The following is a 14,679-nucleotide window of genomic DNA, read 5'->3' as shown; positions in this document are numbered from 1 at the left end:
CACTTCCAGTTTTACTTTCTTCAATCAGCTACTTATCCATTACGGTATCTTTTCTTCCTGTTACATATTACTATGAAGTGTATATTTTATCTAATATCCAGAAATAAGCACGTACGAGGGGCGTGCAATAAGTAATGGTCCTGACCCACTTCCAGTTGTCTGATCTAAATGAAATTTTGTATGTGTAATAATTCATATCTCTATGGGTTATGTTGCAAAAGACAGCTCTGAACTAATTGTGGTTTCTGATTTACTGGTGTTTGAACTTAGTCAGGTGCGAAATGGACCAGGTGTGAAATGGAACCAGTTGAGTGTCGCGCAGTGATCCGGTTTTTGTATTTGAAAGGACGCACACCAAAGAAGACTTTTGATGAAATAAATGAAACTTATGGTGATGATGCCCCATCATATGACCTTGTAAAACGGTGGCATCCTGAATTCAAACGTGGCTGGAAGTCTGTGGAAACAGCTCCCAGACCTGGTCGTCCCTCTTGTGCCATTGATGAGGCATCAGTTGGAGGACCAACCTGGGGTGTCCTACAAAATCGGTGTCCAGAGCTGCATCAAACGATGGGAGAAATGCATAACTCTGGGTGATTCCTATGAAGAGAAAGACTAATAACTGTGCCAAGTTTCATTAATCTCCTGCTATGGGAAATGGGTCAGGACCATTACTAATTGCACGCCCCTCGTAGGTGGGGGAAATTACATGTTCCAACTGCAAAATTTCAGGTTGCACACTGCGCTATCTGAGTTTAAGGTTAAGTTGCACCAAGCAAAATGTGGTTGCATTTCCAAGTGAGTATTTTGAGCACTGTTAAGATACCATTTAATTGTGACACACCAACAAGGAAAATGGTTCAGAACGGGTGCGGACGCCAACTTGTGTCAATGCAAGTTTTTGTTCTCTACTTACAGTAATTTTTTTTGTACTTTCCCAGTCAACCAGAGCCCCAGGTGTTGGACTATGTGACCCAGCAGTACAAGTTGTTCCCCTACCTGGCTGCTGCCTACGCCTTCATGCTGGCTGCTCGCTCCATGATTTTTGTGTACTTCAGATCCATGGAGAAGATCGGGCGTGGCGACATCACAGTTCTGCCAGAGGTAATCTCCAAGCAGATCCTACGGTAGCATAAGATAGTATCAAAAGCTGGCAGAGGAGTTAAGCCAGCTTAGGAGTGAGTTTCGCTACCGGGGATCTGCCTCCACTTAAACAGGGAGGAGCATTTTTATTCAACAATGGTGTTGCTGCCCCACCCTGTAGCCATGTGCTAATGATTTTACGAGCAACTTACACAAGTGACCAGCACGTGTCCAAGTTGGAAGTTAGCACCAAACAGGAAGGAGGGCAATTAGCACCTACACTGCAAGCACAGTTTGATTGGGAAACAATTGGATGTTAATAGCCTTTGTTCTAGCCGACTGGGGGCAGATTCTACATGGCAAATGGACACCTCTTGACTGACTGCACTCCTTAGCCAGTTTGGTACTATCTTATGCCATTGTAGGATCTGCTTGGAGATTATACCAGAAGTACAAGCTGCCTCTGTCTGTTTGTCTGTTTGTTTGTTTGTTTGTGAACACTGCTAGTTAGTCGGCATATTATTATTAACATGTCATGGCATTTGTGGCACAATCGGTAAGGTTTTTACCCCAGAGGTAATGGGTTTGAAACCGCCGATTTGTTTCAATTTTGTGCCCTTGGAGAAGGCACTTACATAACTTTTTTTCACTTCACTCAGGTGAAAATGAGTACCTAGCTTTGGTTAGGGACATACCTCGGATACAACATTTAATGGAGGTCCTGTGTTTATGGAGAGCCACACCTCGAGCACGTAAAGATCCCACCACACTTATCAAAAATAGTAGGGGTCTTTTCCAGTGTGAGTGGTTCAAAACCTACAGTTTTTTGGCCACACATGGGCAGTTACTGTCATATTAAGGTCACCTGAGTGTTGCCGAACGGCAACTCACTCCAGACCCTTGCAATTTAGCCCCACCTATTGTGAGCTCCTCGCAATTCAGCCCCTGGCTGCCAAGAGAGAGTAGTCGGCCCACCCAATAACAATAACAATAACAATATTAGCAAACCAATGAATTGAAACAGCATGACTTCAGCTGTAAAATGTACGTTTTCGTTAATCCAGCTCCACGCCCTGTCATCGGGCCTGAAGTCTCTGTCGTCCTGGGTGATGAATGCTGGGATTGAGGAGTGTCGCATGGCGTGCGGCGGCCACGGTTACTCGCACGCCAGCGGGATCCCCAGCATCTACATGGAGCACACACCGGCCGCTACGTACGAGGGAGAGAACACTGTACTTATGCTGCAGACTGCAAGGTAAGAGAAGGTTACATGGTGTGTGTTTGTGTGTGTGTGTGGGGGGGGGGGGGGGGGTATCTACATGGAGCACACACCGGCCGCTACGTACGAGGGGGAGAACACTGTACTCATGCTGCAGACTGCAAGGTAAGTGAAGGTCATATGGTGTGTGTGTGTGTGTGTGTGTGCATGGTTGTGTGTGTGTCAGTGTGTGTGACTGTGCATGGTTATGTGTGTGTGTGTGTGCGTCAGGGCTTTAGCCAGCTCGAAATTTTTTTCCGTCAGCCAATTACAATCATCGCGAAAACCGCGAAAATTAATTAGAAGGACTGAACTGAGACCTTGAAAAACGGGTTTTAATGAGATTATCGTATGCGAAAGGGCGCCGACACACATTGTCCACAATCATAACAATAGCAAAACAAACAGTGTGTGGCTTTTAACGGCCGTGGACAGCGTCCCCAAGCCGCCTGTAGCTTCCACCAAGGATTTTTGTCCGTCAAGGTTGACGGATTGGTTTTAAAAATTTTCCGTCAGACGCAGCACATTTCCATCAATTGACGGAAAAACGGACGCTGGCTAGAGCCCTGGTGTGCGTGCATGGTTGTGTGTGTGAGTGTGTGTGGTTATCTACATGGAGCACATACCGGCCACTACGTACGAGGGGGAGAACACTGTACTCATGCTGCAGACGGCAAGGTCAGTGAAGGTCGTATTGTTAATTTTATGTGGAAGTGAGGTTAAATGGTGATTTTTATTGCCACGGTTACGAGTATTTTTTTCAGATCTCTGAGTGTGTGTAACAGTATGACTGTTTGACACACCTAATAGTATGCTTTGATACCCCCTAACACTGACCCTAGCATTTGGGTGTCTGAACATAGGGTGTGTGAACACAGGGGGTGTTGGAATATAAGGCTGTCGGAAAATAGCTATGTTGGAACATAGGGGCAGTGGAGCATAGGGGTGTTGGAACATAGAGGTGTTGGTCATACATGTAGGGACATCAGAATATTAGGACGTGGGAACTTTGGGGCTTTGGAACTTTATGGCGTGGGAACATTGTGCTGTCAAAACAGAGGATGTCAGAACAGATGATTGTCCCCTATGGGTCATGTTTTCACCGGTGTATTTATGTTTTTGTGTGTGTGTGTGTGTTTATGAATGTGTGTTTGTATTCGCTTGTGAACAAAATAACGGAAGACTGTTTGACGCCCAACATTTGCTGTTTATGGGTATATGCGTAATGCTGATAATTCTTAACTGTGTTTTCTCAGGCATCCAACTTCCAAAGTCTATACCCCCCCTCCACTTGGTCTCACTGGACAAAGTAAGAATCTCATAGTACACAGAATCAGTCTTTTTTGCCAGAGGAATCAGGCATTTATAAGAGAGATGTGGGGCACCATAGACTTTCTTTTTGACAAAGACTCGAGTTGGGCTAGTCCAATTTTTGTGTTAGAAATTACAGTTCAACTTTGATACAGAATGACATCATATTGTTTCAGGTACCTGATGAAGAGTTATAACCAGTCCCTGCAGGGTGAGAAGCTGGCTGGTTCGGTGGCGTACCTGTCCGGTGTACAGCCGGTTCCTGCAGCCGGTAGAACCAGGAATGTTCTGGACCTGAATGTCCTGATTCAGGCCTTCCAGCACAGGGCAGCCAGGTGAGGAAATGTCATGACTCTCTCAAATGTCTAATATATATATGTGACACTCTCACAGTCAAGCAAGGGCTTAACGGCACCCTGCAAACCGGAAAACGTAATGCTTAGGCCACCAATTTTATTTGTTGTTTCTTGGATTTTTTCAGAAAAAAATTGGGTCTGATGGTCGAAAAAAAATGATAAAAACTTTTCGGAAAGTCGGAGTTAGGAGAGATCAGACAGGAAAGCCTAAACTTTTTAACATTTGGGGAGTCCCTAGTAGCAAAGTCCAAAGTTTGAAGAAAAGTGATAAACGTACCTTCCAAATTAAGCACGTACAGCTACTGGAATTTGAGGCCCATAGTTGATTTGAGAAATGAGAGTCTGTGAAATTTTGTCAACACAAGGTGTGGCCATCAATTTAAAAAATTTGATTGTTTGTTTTTTCAAATTGGAAAAATAGGGTCGGGAAAACGATTGGAAAAAATAGGGTCGGGAAAACCGAGAAACAACAAACAAAATCGGTGTAGCCTAATGTCGTGGAATATTCCAAGGTCAAAGAAGATGTGAAAGAACAAAAATGAAGAATCTATACTGTTCAGTATACTTTATTATGTGACATACATGTATGTTCAACCTTTTTGACCACATTTCAGGCTGGTTCACGAGGCCGCCTTGCAGCTCAAGAAGGAAAGGCAGACAGGGAAAGACCAGCCAGATGCCTGGAATGCCGCAGCTGTGGATCTGGTCAAGGCTGCCAAGGTTAGAGAGCTGAAATAGCTGGTCTTATTCAATTAATATGGTTGTCATTTTTTATACCATTTGGCATTTACCTGTCTGTGTAAATCAATCAGATCTGGAATAAATGTAGAACTCTTTTTTACATATTACCTGCACTTGGTAAATGACTTCAATTTAACATTGAATTGTAAAGAGAAGAAGTAGTTAAAATTAGTGCTACGCAGAATAAACTTGTAAATGAATTCTTATTTAGGCTATGTTGTGCCACAGCCTACTCTACAAGCAGAGGTTAGGCTCCAGTTTCCTTGATGTCTGGTGGCCAAGCCTCTGGCTCCAAGACATAAAGAAAACAGCACAAAATAGAAAGCCTAATAAAAAGCAAAAAACAGTGCCTAGAGAGTATCACAGCCAACATATAATGACCGAACCCCCAGTTATATAAGTCTGTTTGGCTGCATGGTCTAGAGTGTAGCTTAGACAACTCTACACATTCAATTTTGTTCCAATTTGTCTTGCTCAATTGCTGACACTTACAGTTATTATATGTAGTGCACACACATCATGCCTATCAGTATAAAACAGTGTGTGTGATTGTTTGAGATGTTCACTTCCTTTTAATGGTTAACAAGTTACTGTAAATGCATTTAAGTTTGTGGGGAGTTTAATTTTGCGGTAGCGGGAAAAAGGACTTTTCGCAGTGGATTTAATTTCGCGGTAACACCATAGGCTGCAGTCAAATACCATAATAGAAAAATATTCGCGGTGGTTTTAATTTTGCGGTGAAGTGGTCACCGTGAAAACAGTGAACATTAATCCACCACAAACATTTCTGCATTTACAGTAAACTGTTCACTTCTATCTGACACATCCTAGGCTCACAGCCAGTACTTTGTGGTGAAGAACTTTGCTGACCGTTTGACTGACCCTGCTCTGGACAGCGCTGCACGTGCTGTCCTGACCAGGCTGTGTCAGCTGTACGCTCTACACGACATCGTGAACAGCTCTGGCGACTTTCTGGAGGTAAATCATTTTGTCCTTTAGAGTTAAAACGTGTCTTTCAAAGCTCTGTCATACAATCATAGACACATACTGGAACAATTTTCTATTGCAGGGCTCAAAATTCATTTTTGTGATTAGGTGCACTGGTGCACCCAGCTTAAAAAAATTGGGTGCAGCAAAAATATTTGGGTGCACTACTTAAATTTAAGTAGAATGTCAGAAAAACCTAATATCAAAACTTAGTTATTATATGCTATCAAATTCTTAAACAAGCACCATGACAGACATTCTTATTATCTTTCTAATACTTAGATGTCAAGAATATGATGAATACTAGTATACTTTGATATCTTTACATACATAAACCCAAGAAAATATTTGGGTGCACCCTTTGCACCCAGAGAAAATAATTGGGTGCACAGCTCCAATTTTAGGTGCACCTGGGTGCATGTGCACCCAGTATTTCGAGCCCTGTATTGTGATTCAAATGTATGACAGTAGGATAAATACATGTACAAAACCCACTTGAAACATAACTAATATCCCTGACCAACTACTCCACCCACAGAAACACAAAGAACTGAAGCAGAGATGTCATAGATGAACTTAATAGTATCTGCTTTTTATTTGTGTCCAATATGAAAAAAAAAGATTGTTGTGACCAGTATTAGCAATGTACTTGCATACAAAAGGTGATATAAAAAATACTAAAAACTGCATATGGTACATACAGTATTACTGCTTTCTTTGCAGCACTTAGGAGGAAATGCTCTGCTATCAAGGCCTGTGTGGCCCAAGGGCTGCAGAAACCCAGATAGGTACTATCAGGGCTCTAGCCAGCTCGAATTTTTATTCCGTCAGCCCATTCCCATTGTCGCGAAAACACTATTCCAGGAGTTAGAGTGACTGAACTGAGACCTTGAAAAACGGGTTTTAATGAGATTATCGTATGCGAAAGGGCACCGACACACATTGTCAACAATCATAACAATAGCAAAACAGTGTGTGGCTTTTACGACCGTGGATGGCATCCACAAGCAGCCTTTAGCTTCCACCAAGGAGCTTTTATCAGATTTTTGTCCGTCAAAGTTGACGGACTAGTTTTAAAATTTTTCCGTCACATGCAGCAAATTTCGGTCAATTGCCGGAAAAACGGACGCTTGCTAGAGCCCTGGGTACTACACACTATAAGGTGTGGGATAAATCTAACGAAGTTAAGTATGGAAGGGAAACATGTTCTATTTTGTGATGAATATTTTACCCCTTAGGATGGCTACTTGACCGGCGCAGACATCCGCCAAGCCAGACGTCACATCAACGCCCTCATGGCCAAGCTCCGTCCTGACGCCGTGGCTCTTGTCGACGCCTTCGACTTCCCAGACGGGATCCTGAACTCCATACTGGGGCGCTACGATGGGAACGTCTACCAACATCTGTTGGAGTGGGCCAAGGCTTCTCCTCTCAACAAAACAGATGTGAGTCTGACATACTGTACATACATTTATGTCATACCTGTGACGCGAAAACATTGGATACAGGTGTTCCGGATGGGTGACAACTTCCGTATCAGACCGGCTCTAAGTTGTATCACACGGGCTCCATTCGAATAAATCGAACTGTTTCGAGCAGGACAAGTGCCGCGCCATGGAAAGTTTGAATACCTGATTCGGACGTTGGAACATTACTGTTGCAACACTTTTTGTTCGAGGGCACTAAATTTGTTCAACTTCTGGCACATTTCGCATCAAAACAGGGGTTTTCTCTGGTGGGTATGACTTCGGCCATCGGGCGATCCGACCCGGGCTGGTACCCCGGGTGATACGGAATTCACTGTGTTGTATTCTATATGTCTGACTAGAGACCTAATTGTGTGTCCATAGATGTATACATAAGCTGTTTTCATGAAAGGGAAATTTGGGCAGAACTTTTTGGTGACCCACTGACGTAAGCAGGCCTGGTGCTCGTTCCATGAGTTTACAATGGTAATGAGTTTGATAACATTGGGAAAGAAATCACACAAGCTTTCTAATGATATATAGTACAATGAAATTGATGCAGAAACAACAGAAATAACCAAAGTCAACATTCCAAACTTTTTGTACATGCTTTGATTATTATATTATATATTATAACATGCACTGATTTACATGGAAGTGACTTCTACTTTCCTCATTCTTTTTGTCTTTCGCCGCGCTTCCGCGGCGAAAGGCAATCAGACCGATATTAGATTTCTGTCCGTCTGTCCGTCCGTCCGTCCGTCCGGGTCGACCATGCCATACCGTGCTAGCGAGATATTCTACCCTGTAGATTCGACGGTATGTAACGTTATGACATACGTATCGGCCTACCATGAATGTGCTGCTTGGTTTGCGGTCCATGCCATATCGTGCTAGCGAGATATTCTACCCTGCAGATTCGACGGTATGTAACGTTATGACATACGTATCGGCCTACCATGAATGTGCTGCTTGGTTTCTGTATGGCTTATAAGCAGGAATTTGCAGAGACGGATGTGAACGGTGAGGATTTCTTCGTAAGATTGTATACAATTTATAAACTAACATGTTCGCTGTTTGGTTATAATAAAACGGACATTGTAGAGAACAGTTTGACATGTCATTTACTTTGTTTTATGGAAAATCACCGCTACAAAATCTAGAATTGTGTAAGATGCGTGCGCCGCATCTGACATGGTGTGGGAGGGGGGCGTATTCGGAAATTTCTTACTCTAAGAAATTTCAGGCTATTTTCGTGTAACAAACTTCTTTCAGCAAAATAGTAGCCCTCGGATGCGTTGAAAATAGAATTACCCACATTTAATTTATAATTTCGAAAGGGAAGATTCTGACCGAGCTCGACGGAGTGAGTCTGACGCGTGACGTCACGACTCCGTCAAGTAAAAGCATAATTGCGTTACTAAAAGAAACGAAACGTTCCATTAAACATACCACGGACCTGTTTTAGTTTAAAATATCTACCTTTCATATGATCTTGCCATTAAAAAAAATATTTCCATTACTGTATATGCCATGTTAATATTTTATGTTCAGTTGTTTATGGTGACAATACTTTGTTTGTTCTTGCAGAAATTCAGGACACATCTACTGATAAATTTGATTACTACAGTGCACTTTCATAAAACCCTGTTGTACTGTAACAGAGCCGTTCTTAACAGCGAAACAATCCGAATAAAGTTAACATCATTCATGCAGTTGTGTTATTATACAGTTCAAGTAAAATATACTCTGTGAGAACCACTACCTTACTAAACAGTTATATAACCTAGCACTTGACCAAACTGTGCCAGAGCTGCCAACGTTGCAGACTTGGCACCCACGCTTGACCAAACTATGCCAAACAATTTTACCTACACAATATAAGTTAGCGAAAGACTAGCTTTTTTCAGAAGCTCTTGTTTTCCTCATGTTTAATTCAGGTCCACGAGTCTTACTACAAGTACCTGAAACCCTTCCTAGAGGCCAATAGGGCAAAACTGTGAGATCCGTCTTCACTGACTAGAGAAACATATGACCAAGTGCAAGATCTTACAAGTGTCCTCAAGTCTATAGAGAAAGAACAATATTTTGTTCTATTGTAATCTTGTTTTGCTGTGGTATTCATGAGAAAGTTATCAATTGTTGCAAAACATGTCTGATGATACAATATTTGCAGATTTTATACCACAGTAGATATTTTGACTATATGAAATTCCATATGTGTGAATAAAAACTATTTAATTCTATATTCATATTATATATTTCCTAATGACAATATTATATCCAGTGTTGCAAAATATTTTGTGCAGAAATTTGACAAGAATTTTGACAACTTTGTTAAGATGTTTTACATCATGGTCACTGTAATAAGATTATTATTATGAACAGGTTAGTGTAAAGATTATGGCACCTAAAGTATTAATAGGTCTTAGTGTCTCTTGTCACGAATAATAGATGCTATATTATCTTACTCATAATGTCTGATATTGAAAGAATAACAAATTTTGCAATCACAACGCACAATCAATTTTAAACCGATAAACCAACTTAAGAGTTAGATACTGTAAATGCATTTAATTTTGTGAGGATTTAATTTCGCGGAAGCGGGAAAAGGGACTTTTCGCGGTGGATTTAAGTTCGTGGTAACACCATAGACTGCAGTCTAATACCAGTACAGAAAAATGTTTCTATAATTCCGCAGTAAAGTGGTCACCGCGAAAACCGCGAACATTAATCCACCGCGAACATTTCTGCATTTACAGTATTAGCCTTCTTTGCATACTTCTAGGAGCTCGAGTGCCAGTGTTTTTAGCATTATGATTAGTTACTAGACCCTGGCCCATGTTCAAGATTGCAAATGATCTCACCAAAATATAAACACTAGCACTGTTGCACCTAGAAGTCTGCAAAGGAGGCTGAAGATCTGATGATAATAGACAGATCCCTACTAGGGAATAGCACCGGTATGGAAAATTCAGGTCAGTCCAGTTCAGGTCCAGTGGACCAGGTCCTGGTCTCAACCTGGACCTAATTGTGAAAACTTGTGAATGGTCGATATTCAGCACAACGGTCAAATTTTCTAGATAGGAATCTATTTGGTGGAGTATCTGACTTCCACTGGCTTTTTAACATCCTGTCTTCATGTATACACTGTAAATTAGCTCCTAAGGTAGATGTGGTCACTAGTATAAGTTTGATTGTATCATGTTGATAATGTAATTGTCTTGATAACTGCCCAAGACTGATTGGTTTATGCATACATTGTACAATCTGTTAATTATTCTACTCAGGTGATTGTTAAGATTAGTTCATGAAACTATATTCACTTTTTAATCCATGAACATTTCATTGTTTTACTAACACCTATAGGAAAGCATATTTGTTGAGTTTTTTGTGTTCCATTGTCTTCTCCCAATTCTGCAATCTCTTTGTTAATTGAAGAAAAAACAGTAAAATAATGAACATCAACACCAGGGCTCCAGTCTTTGCCTTGTAAAGGAGTGAAAAGAGTGAAACTAAGAGGGGTTATTCGAGTGTGAAGTTATGTTCGTATTGTTTGCATTGCATACCCGGTAAACCATCTCATGACACAACACACCAGGTTCAAGAGTACATGCTTCATATCAGAACAGATTTTTTGTATCCCCTCACACTGGGAAGGACCCCTACTCGTTTCAACAAGTGTAGTGGTGGGTTCTTGAATCATGACTCCCTTTTTTATGTCCTGTCTGAGGGACATTCCTTATTTAGCATAGGTACTGATTTTCAACTGCCATGGGTAAAATGACAGGGCTCGAAATACTGGGTGCAGGGGCACCCAAAATTGGAGCTGTGCACCCAATTATTTTCTGTGGGTGCACATGGTGCACCCAAATATTTTCTTGCATTTAAAGATACAAAAGTATACTAGTATACATCATATCATCATATTCTTGACATCTAAGTGTTAGAAAGACAATAAAAATGTCTTTCATGGTACGTGTTTAAGAATTTGATAATTGTAACTAAGTTTTATTATTAGGTTATCATTTGAATTTAAGTGGTGCAGTCAAAAATTTTCTGGTGCACCCAATTTTTTAAGCTGGGTGCACCAGTGCACCTAATCCCAAAAATGAATTTCGAGCCCTGAATGAGGAAAACATTGGAGTGTGTCAGGGGATTCAAACCCAGAAATTCTGGGGTCTGGGACAAACACCCAGCTGATATGCTATATAATTCTATTTTTGACATTTCATGTCTACTGCTTAGCTAAAATCTACCTGGAATATTCTATTTCTGACAAATTGTGCGCAATTAGTTTTTACATCTTAACACAGAAGTATTCCATATATCAAGTATTGCAACATTAATCGGCATACTCTTAGTTTGTATGGACGATAACGGTAATACTCAAGCAACTGGATCGATTTTAAAAACGGTCAGATATTTAAGGTAAAGCATCCATTACCTTTCTGTAACTCTGTTACTTTGTGTATCTTATTACTTAGAGGTCCAACCTTCATCAACATTGTGCATGTATTTTGGGAATTTGCCTGCGTTGAATAAAAGTTACAGACTTCAACATGGATCGTACCAACACAGATGAGCTTTAAAATTCCACGCTAGTTCACAGCAATCATTCACATCTTACTACTGTTCCTTGTGGCAATCAACTTGCTCCGTCGATCACTCAAATACTTTGCATATGAACCTACAGCAGTCTTAACTTCAAAATCCGGCGTCCTTTCATAGATCAGTGTAGCAGCCATCATGGCGACAGCGGCCGTGAAACCCCACGTGACGTAAGTCGTTCCATTGTCTTCGTATTCGAAGTAATCCATCTGGGAAGAGAGTCCTTTCCACGTTATGTTTTTAGAAGTGTGTCCTTCTGCGCGGAGAAAGTTCTCGAGTGGCATGGTGAATACGTCAGACACCTCGGACGTGTTCGGCGTCGGCTGGAAACCGTCGGGAATGAAACCGATGACCGGTGTGACGAGTATCCCGGCTTTAGACGGGACAGGAGATATCTTGGCCAAGACGTCCACGTCTTCTGGTTTAAGGTTGATTTCTTCCTCTGCTTCCCTCAAGGCAGTGTGGGTAGAGTCTTTGTCTTCAGGATCCGTCTTGCCACCTGGCGATAAGAAAAGAAACATCGTCAGACCAATTAAGTAAGATTATTTGGAGGATTATTTGTCTTAAAGGCAATACCATACACACTGAAACAGGTTGATTTTGCACCAACCCTGTAGAGCAACTATAGTTTGGGCCCTGTTTCAATCTTCTATAAACTTTAATAAAGCTGAAGTATTGTTTTGTGATGGATAAAATTTTTGGATCATTGTCAAGGTAGAACAAACTAGCCTGAGTATCAAAATTCCTCCGTAGTGACCACTGGTCCAATACAAGCAAAAGTACTGAGCCAGCGGTTTGCTCAGTGGTTAGCATTAGCAGAAGTATTAAGCCAGCGGTCACTACGGAGGATGGTACTCAGGCTAAGAACAGGATAGGCAACAACATGTCGTTAAGGTATACTACAAGCAATACTGTGAAACACGAGGTGAGCAGTACTTAGAGTGCAGTCTCCTGGCTCTTGGAATTTGAACCTATGCTTCCAGCTGACAAATGCACTGACCGCAAGGCTAAAAGCTCCAGACCTGAGTTAGACTGGTCAGTTGGAATTGGTACCCCACTGTTAAAACTGCATGTGTTTCATATGATAAACTGCCGTAACTGCTTGTGGTGTTCCATTTAGAAGGACTTTAGAGAGAGAGGTTACAATCTTTTAAAAATCTTATAAATTTTTTTTTTTTAAGGAAATGAGTAATAGTGTAAAAGGAGGAAGCAAAATTAAGGAATACAGACTAGAAACAACATATTCTAGCCCCACCTGGGAAGCACACCTCTCCCTTATGTGACCTGACCTCAGTGGAGCGTACCGTCAGGAGGACATGCAGGGTGTCATCTCTGTACAACAGTGGTACCAGTACCGCCGCAGTACCGAGGGGGTGATCACGGTACATGTCACCGTCGCTGGTGTTGTACCGCTGTAGCCTGGTCCTCACTACATCCTTAGATAACATCTTGGTGAAACACTCTCACTGTAACAAAAACACAGAATGAAAGGTGAGAAAACAGTCCCGTAAGTTGAGTACTTAAATCAATCAAAATAGATACATGTTGTCGACACAAAGTTTCTTAACTCACAGTGTGATCAAGAAAGTGGGAGTAAGAAGAATGGGTAATATGACTGACAGAAGAGGATACATACTGCTGAACCAGGTGCTTATTGCTTGGTACCAGAAACTATAGAACATTATTTATGGGATTGTGACCTGTATTCAGTACAAAGAGAGGAACTGCAGAGAGACACATTATTTAACCTCTGTCTGAGGGAGGAGGGAATGATGACTGTGAATCCAGAGGATCTAGAAATTTATGCAGGATCAGAGGAGGAGATTATGCAAGGAAGGGGTAGAAAAACTCCAAAAAGCCTTGGTCAAATACTTGACAAATACGAGAAGATTTGTACAATGAATGATAATAAGAGTGAGAAATGCAAATGTGAACAGACAACAAAAGTAAAAGAAGAAAGGAAGTTTGAAGTGATACCGCCTACAAAGTGCAAAAGCCAACCAATTGGAAAAAGCAGCGAGAGTGAAACACATGTGTTTGGAAGAACAAAGAGAGAAGGAATGAGGGAAAGCACATGTGACCATATACCGACAAACTGAAGAGGTTAGAGAGACAACAACAACAAATCAATCCAGTACAGTCTATTGGATGTATGTGTGGGAGGTCCCACTTATACCACCAGTTACACTAGAAGAACATTTTTCCATCTTACTATGAATCACATTAAATAGAGCCCCAAGAAATCATGGGGAGTCAAAGTAGCTTCCCTACACCTTCCAACAAAGGCGCATGCATGCAGGTGACCCCCTTAAAATAATCAACTGTAAAATTGCAAATGTGTACCTCAGCACCTGTCAATGAAGTACTAGTACAGTCGTTGCTTGCTTGCTTACTTGCTTAAGACGAGTCCTTACTTGCTTAAGACGAGAACAGTCGTTACCTTTAAACAAGCCACCACAATACGCCGAATGGTAGCTTGATATGCAACAACGTTATAAAAGACACAGTAGAGCCCATATAACACACGTATGAAACCACGTCACATAGATTATATAACTAAAGGTAAACGTTACCGGTGTGAAGGCCGATCTCGCCCCCCCGGCGATCTCGCCCCCCCGGGGGGCGAGATCACTAGCGTTTTTGCCCCCCTTTAGCGTTTTCGCCCCCCCCCCCCCCGAGGGGCGGGCTTTTATTTTTTCAGGGGCGCACCTATGACAAAACCGGCCCCGGGGAGAAAAGGTTTTTGGGGGTACCGGGAACCAAATAGGCCCTTATTAACGCCCCCAAGATCCATACCCCCAAGCCGAATTATAATTGTCCGGGATTACGTGTGCTTTTGAAGGAAAAAGACCTTTTTTTCGCGGAA

The 14,679-nt window shown here is 41.8% G+C and overlaps 2 protein-coding genes across 3 annotated transcripts in view; one reads left to right on the top strand and one right to left on the bottom strand.

Moving 5' to 3' along the window:
- Window positions 1–10,578, top strand: part of LOC118405022 (peroxisomal acyl-coenzyme A oxidase 1-like) — a 20,006-nt gene extending 9,428 nt beyond the window's left edge. The window contains exons 8-14 of the mRNA XM_035804421.1: window positions 942–1,104; window positions 2,148–2,338; window positions 3,829–3,987; window positions 4,623–4,728; window positions 5,581–5,727; window positions 6,975–7,181; window positions 9,143–10,578. Coding sequence (XP_035660314.1) covers window positions 942–1,104; window positions 2,148–2,338; window positions 3,829–3,987; window positions 4,623–4,728; window positions 5,581–5,727; window positions 6,975–7,181; window positions 9,143–9,205 — 1,036 coding nt within the window. The 3' untranslated portion in view covers window positions 9,206–10,578. The remainder of the gene's footprint in view (window positions 1–941; window positions 1,105–2,147; window positions 2,339–3,828; window positions 3,988–4,622; window positions 4,729–5,580; window positions 5,728–6,974; window positions 7,182–9,142) is intronic.
- An 842-nt stretch (window positions 10,579–11,420) lies between these two features.
- Window positions 11,421–14,679, bottom strand: part of LOC118404811 (peroxisomal coenzyme A diphosphatase NUDT7-like) — a 5,727-nt gene continuing 2,468 nt past the window's right edge. Inside the window, exons 2-3 of one of the 2 annotated variants that reach the window (XM_035804166.1) lie at window positions 13,069–13,285; window positions 11,421–12,312 (exon numbers count right to left, since the gene is read on the bottom strand). In XM_035804166.1, the coding sequence (XP_035660059.1) occupies window positions 11,822–12,312; window positions 13,069–13,261 (684 nt within the window). In that variant the 5' untranslated portion in view covers window positions 13,262–13,285 and the 3' untranslated portion in view covers window positions 11,421–11,821. The remainder of the gene's footprint in view (window positions 12,313–13,068; window positions 13,286–14,679) is intronic. The other variant, XM_035804167.1, reaches the window with a different exon arrangement.

The sequence above is a fragment of the Branchiostoma floridae genome, chromosome 17, assembly GCF_000003815.2.
Source record: "Branchiostoma floridae strain S238N-H82 chromosome 17, Bfl_VNyyK, whole genome shotgun sequence".
NCBI lineage: Eukaryota > Metazoa > Chordata > Leptocardii > Amphioxiformes > Branchiostomatidae > Branchiostoma > Branchiostoma floridae.
The sequence above is the reverse complement of the archived record's forward strand: the minus strand, read 5'-3'. Positions and strand labels throughout refer to the sequence as shown.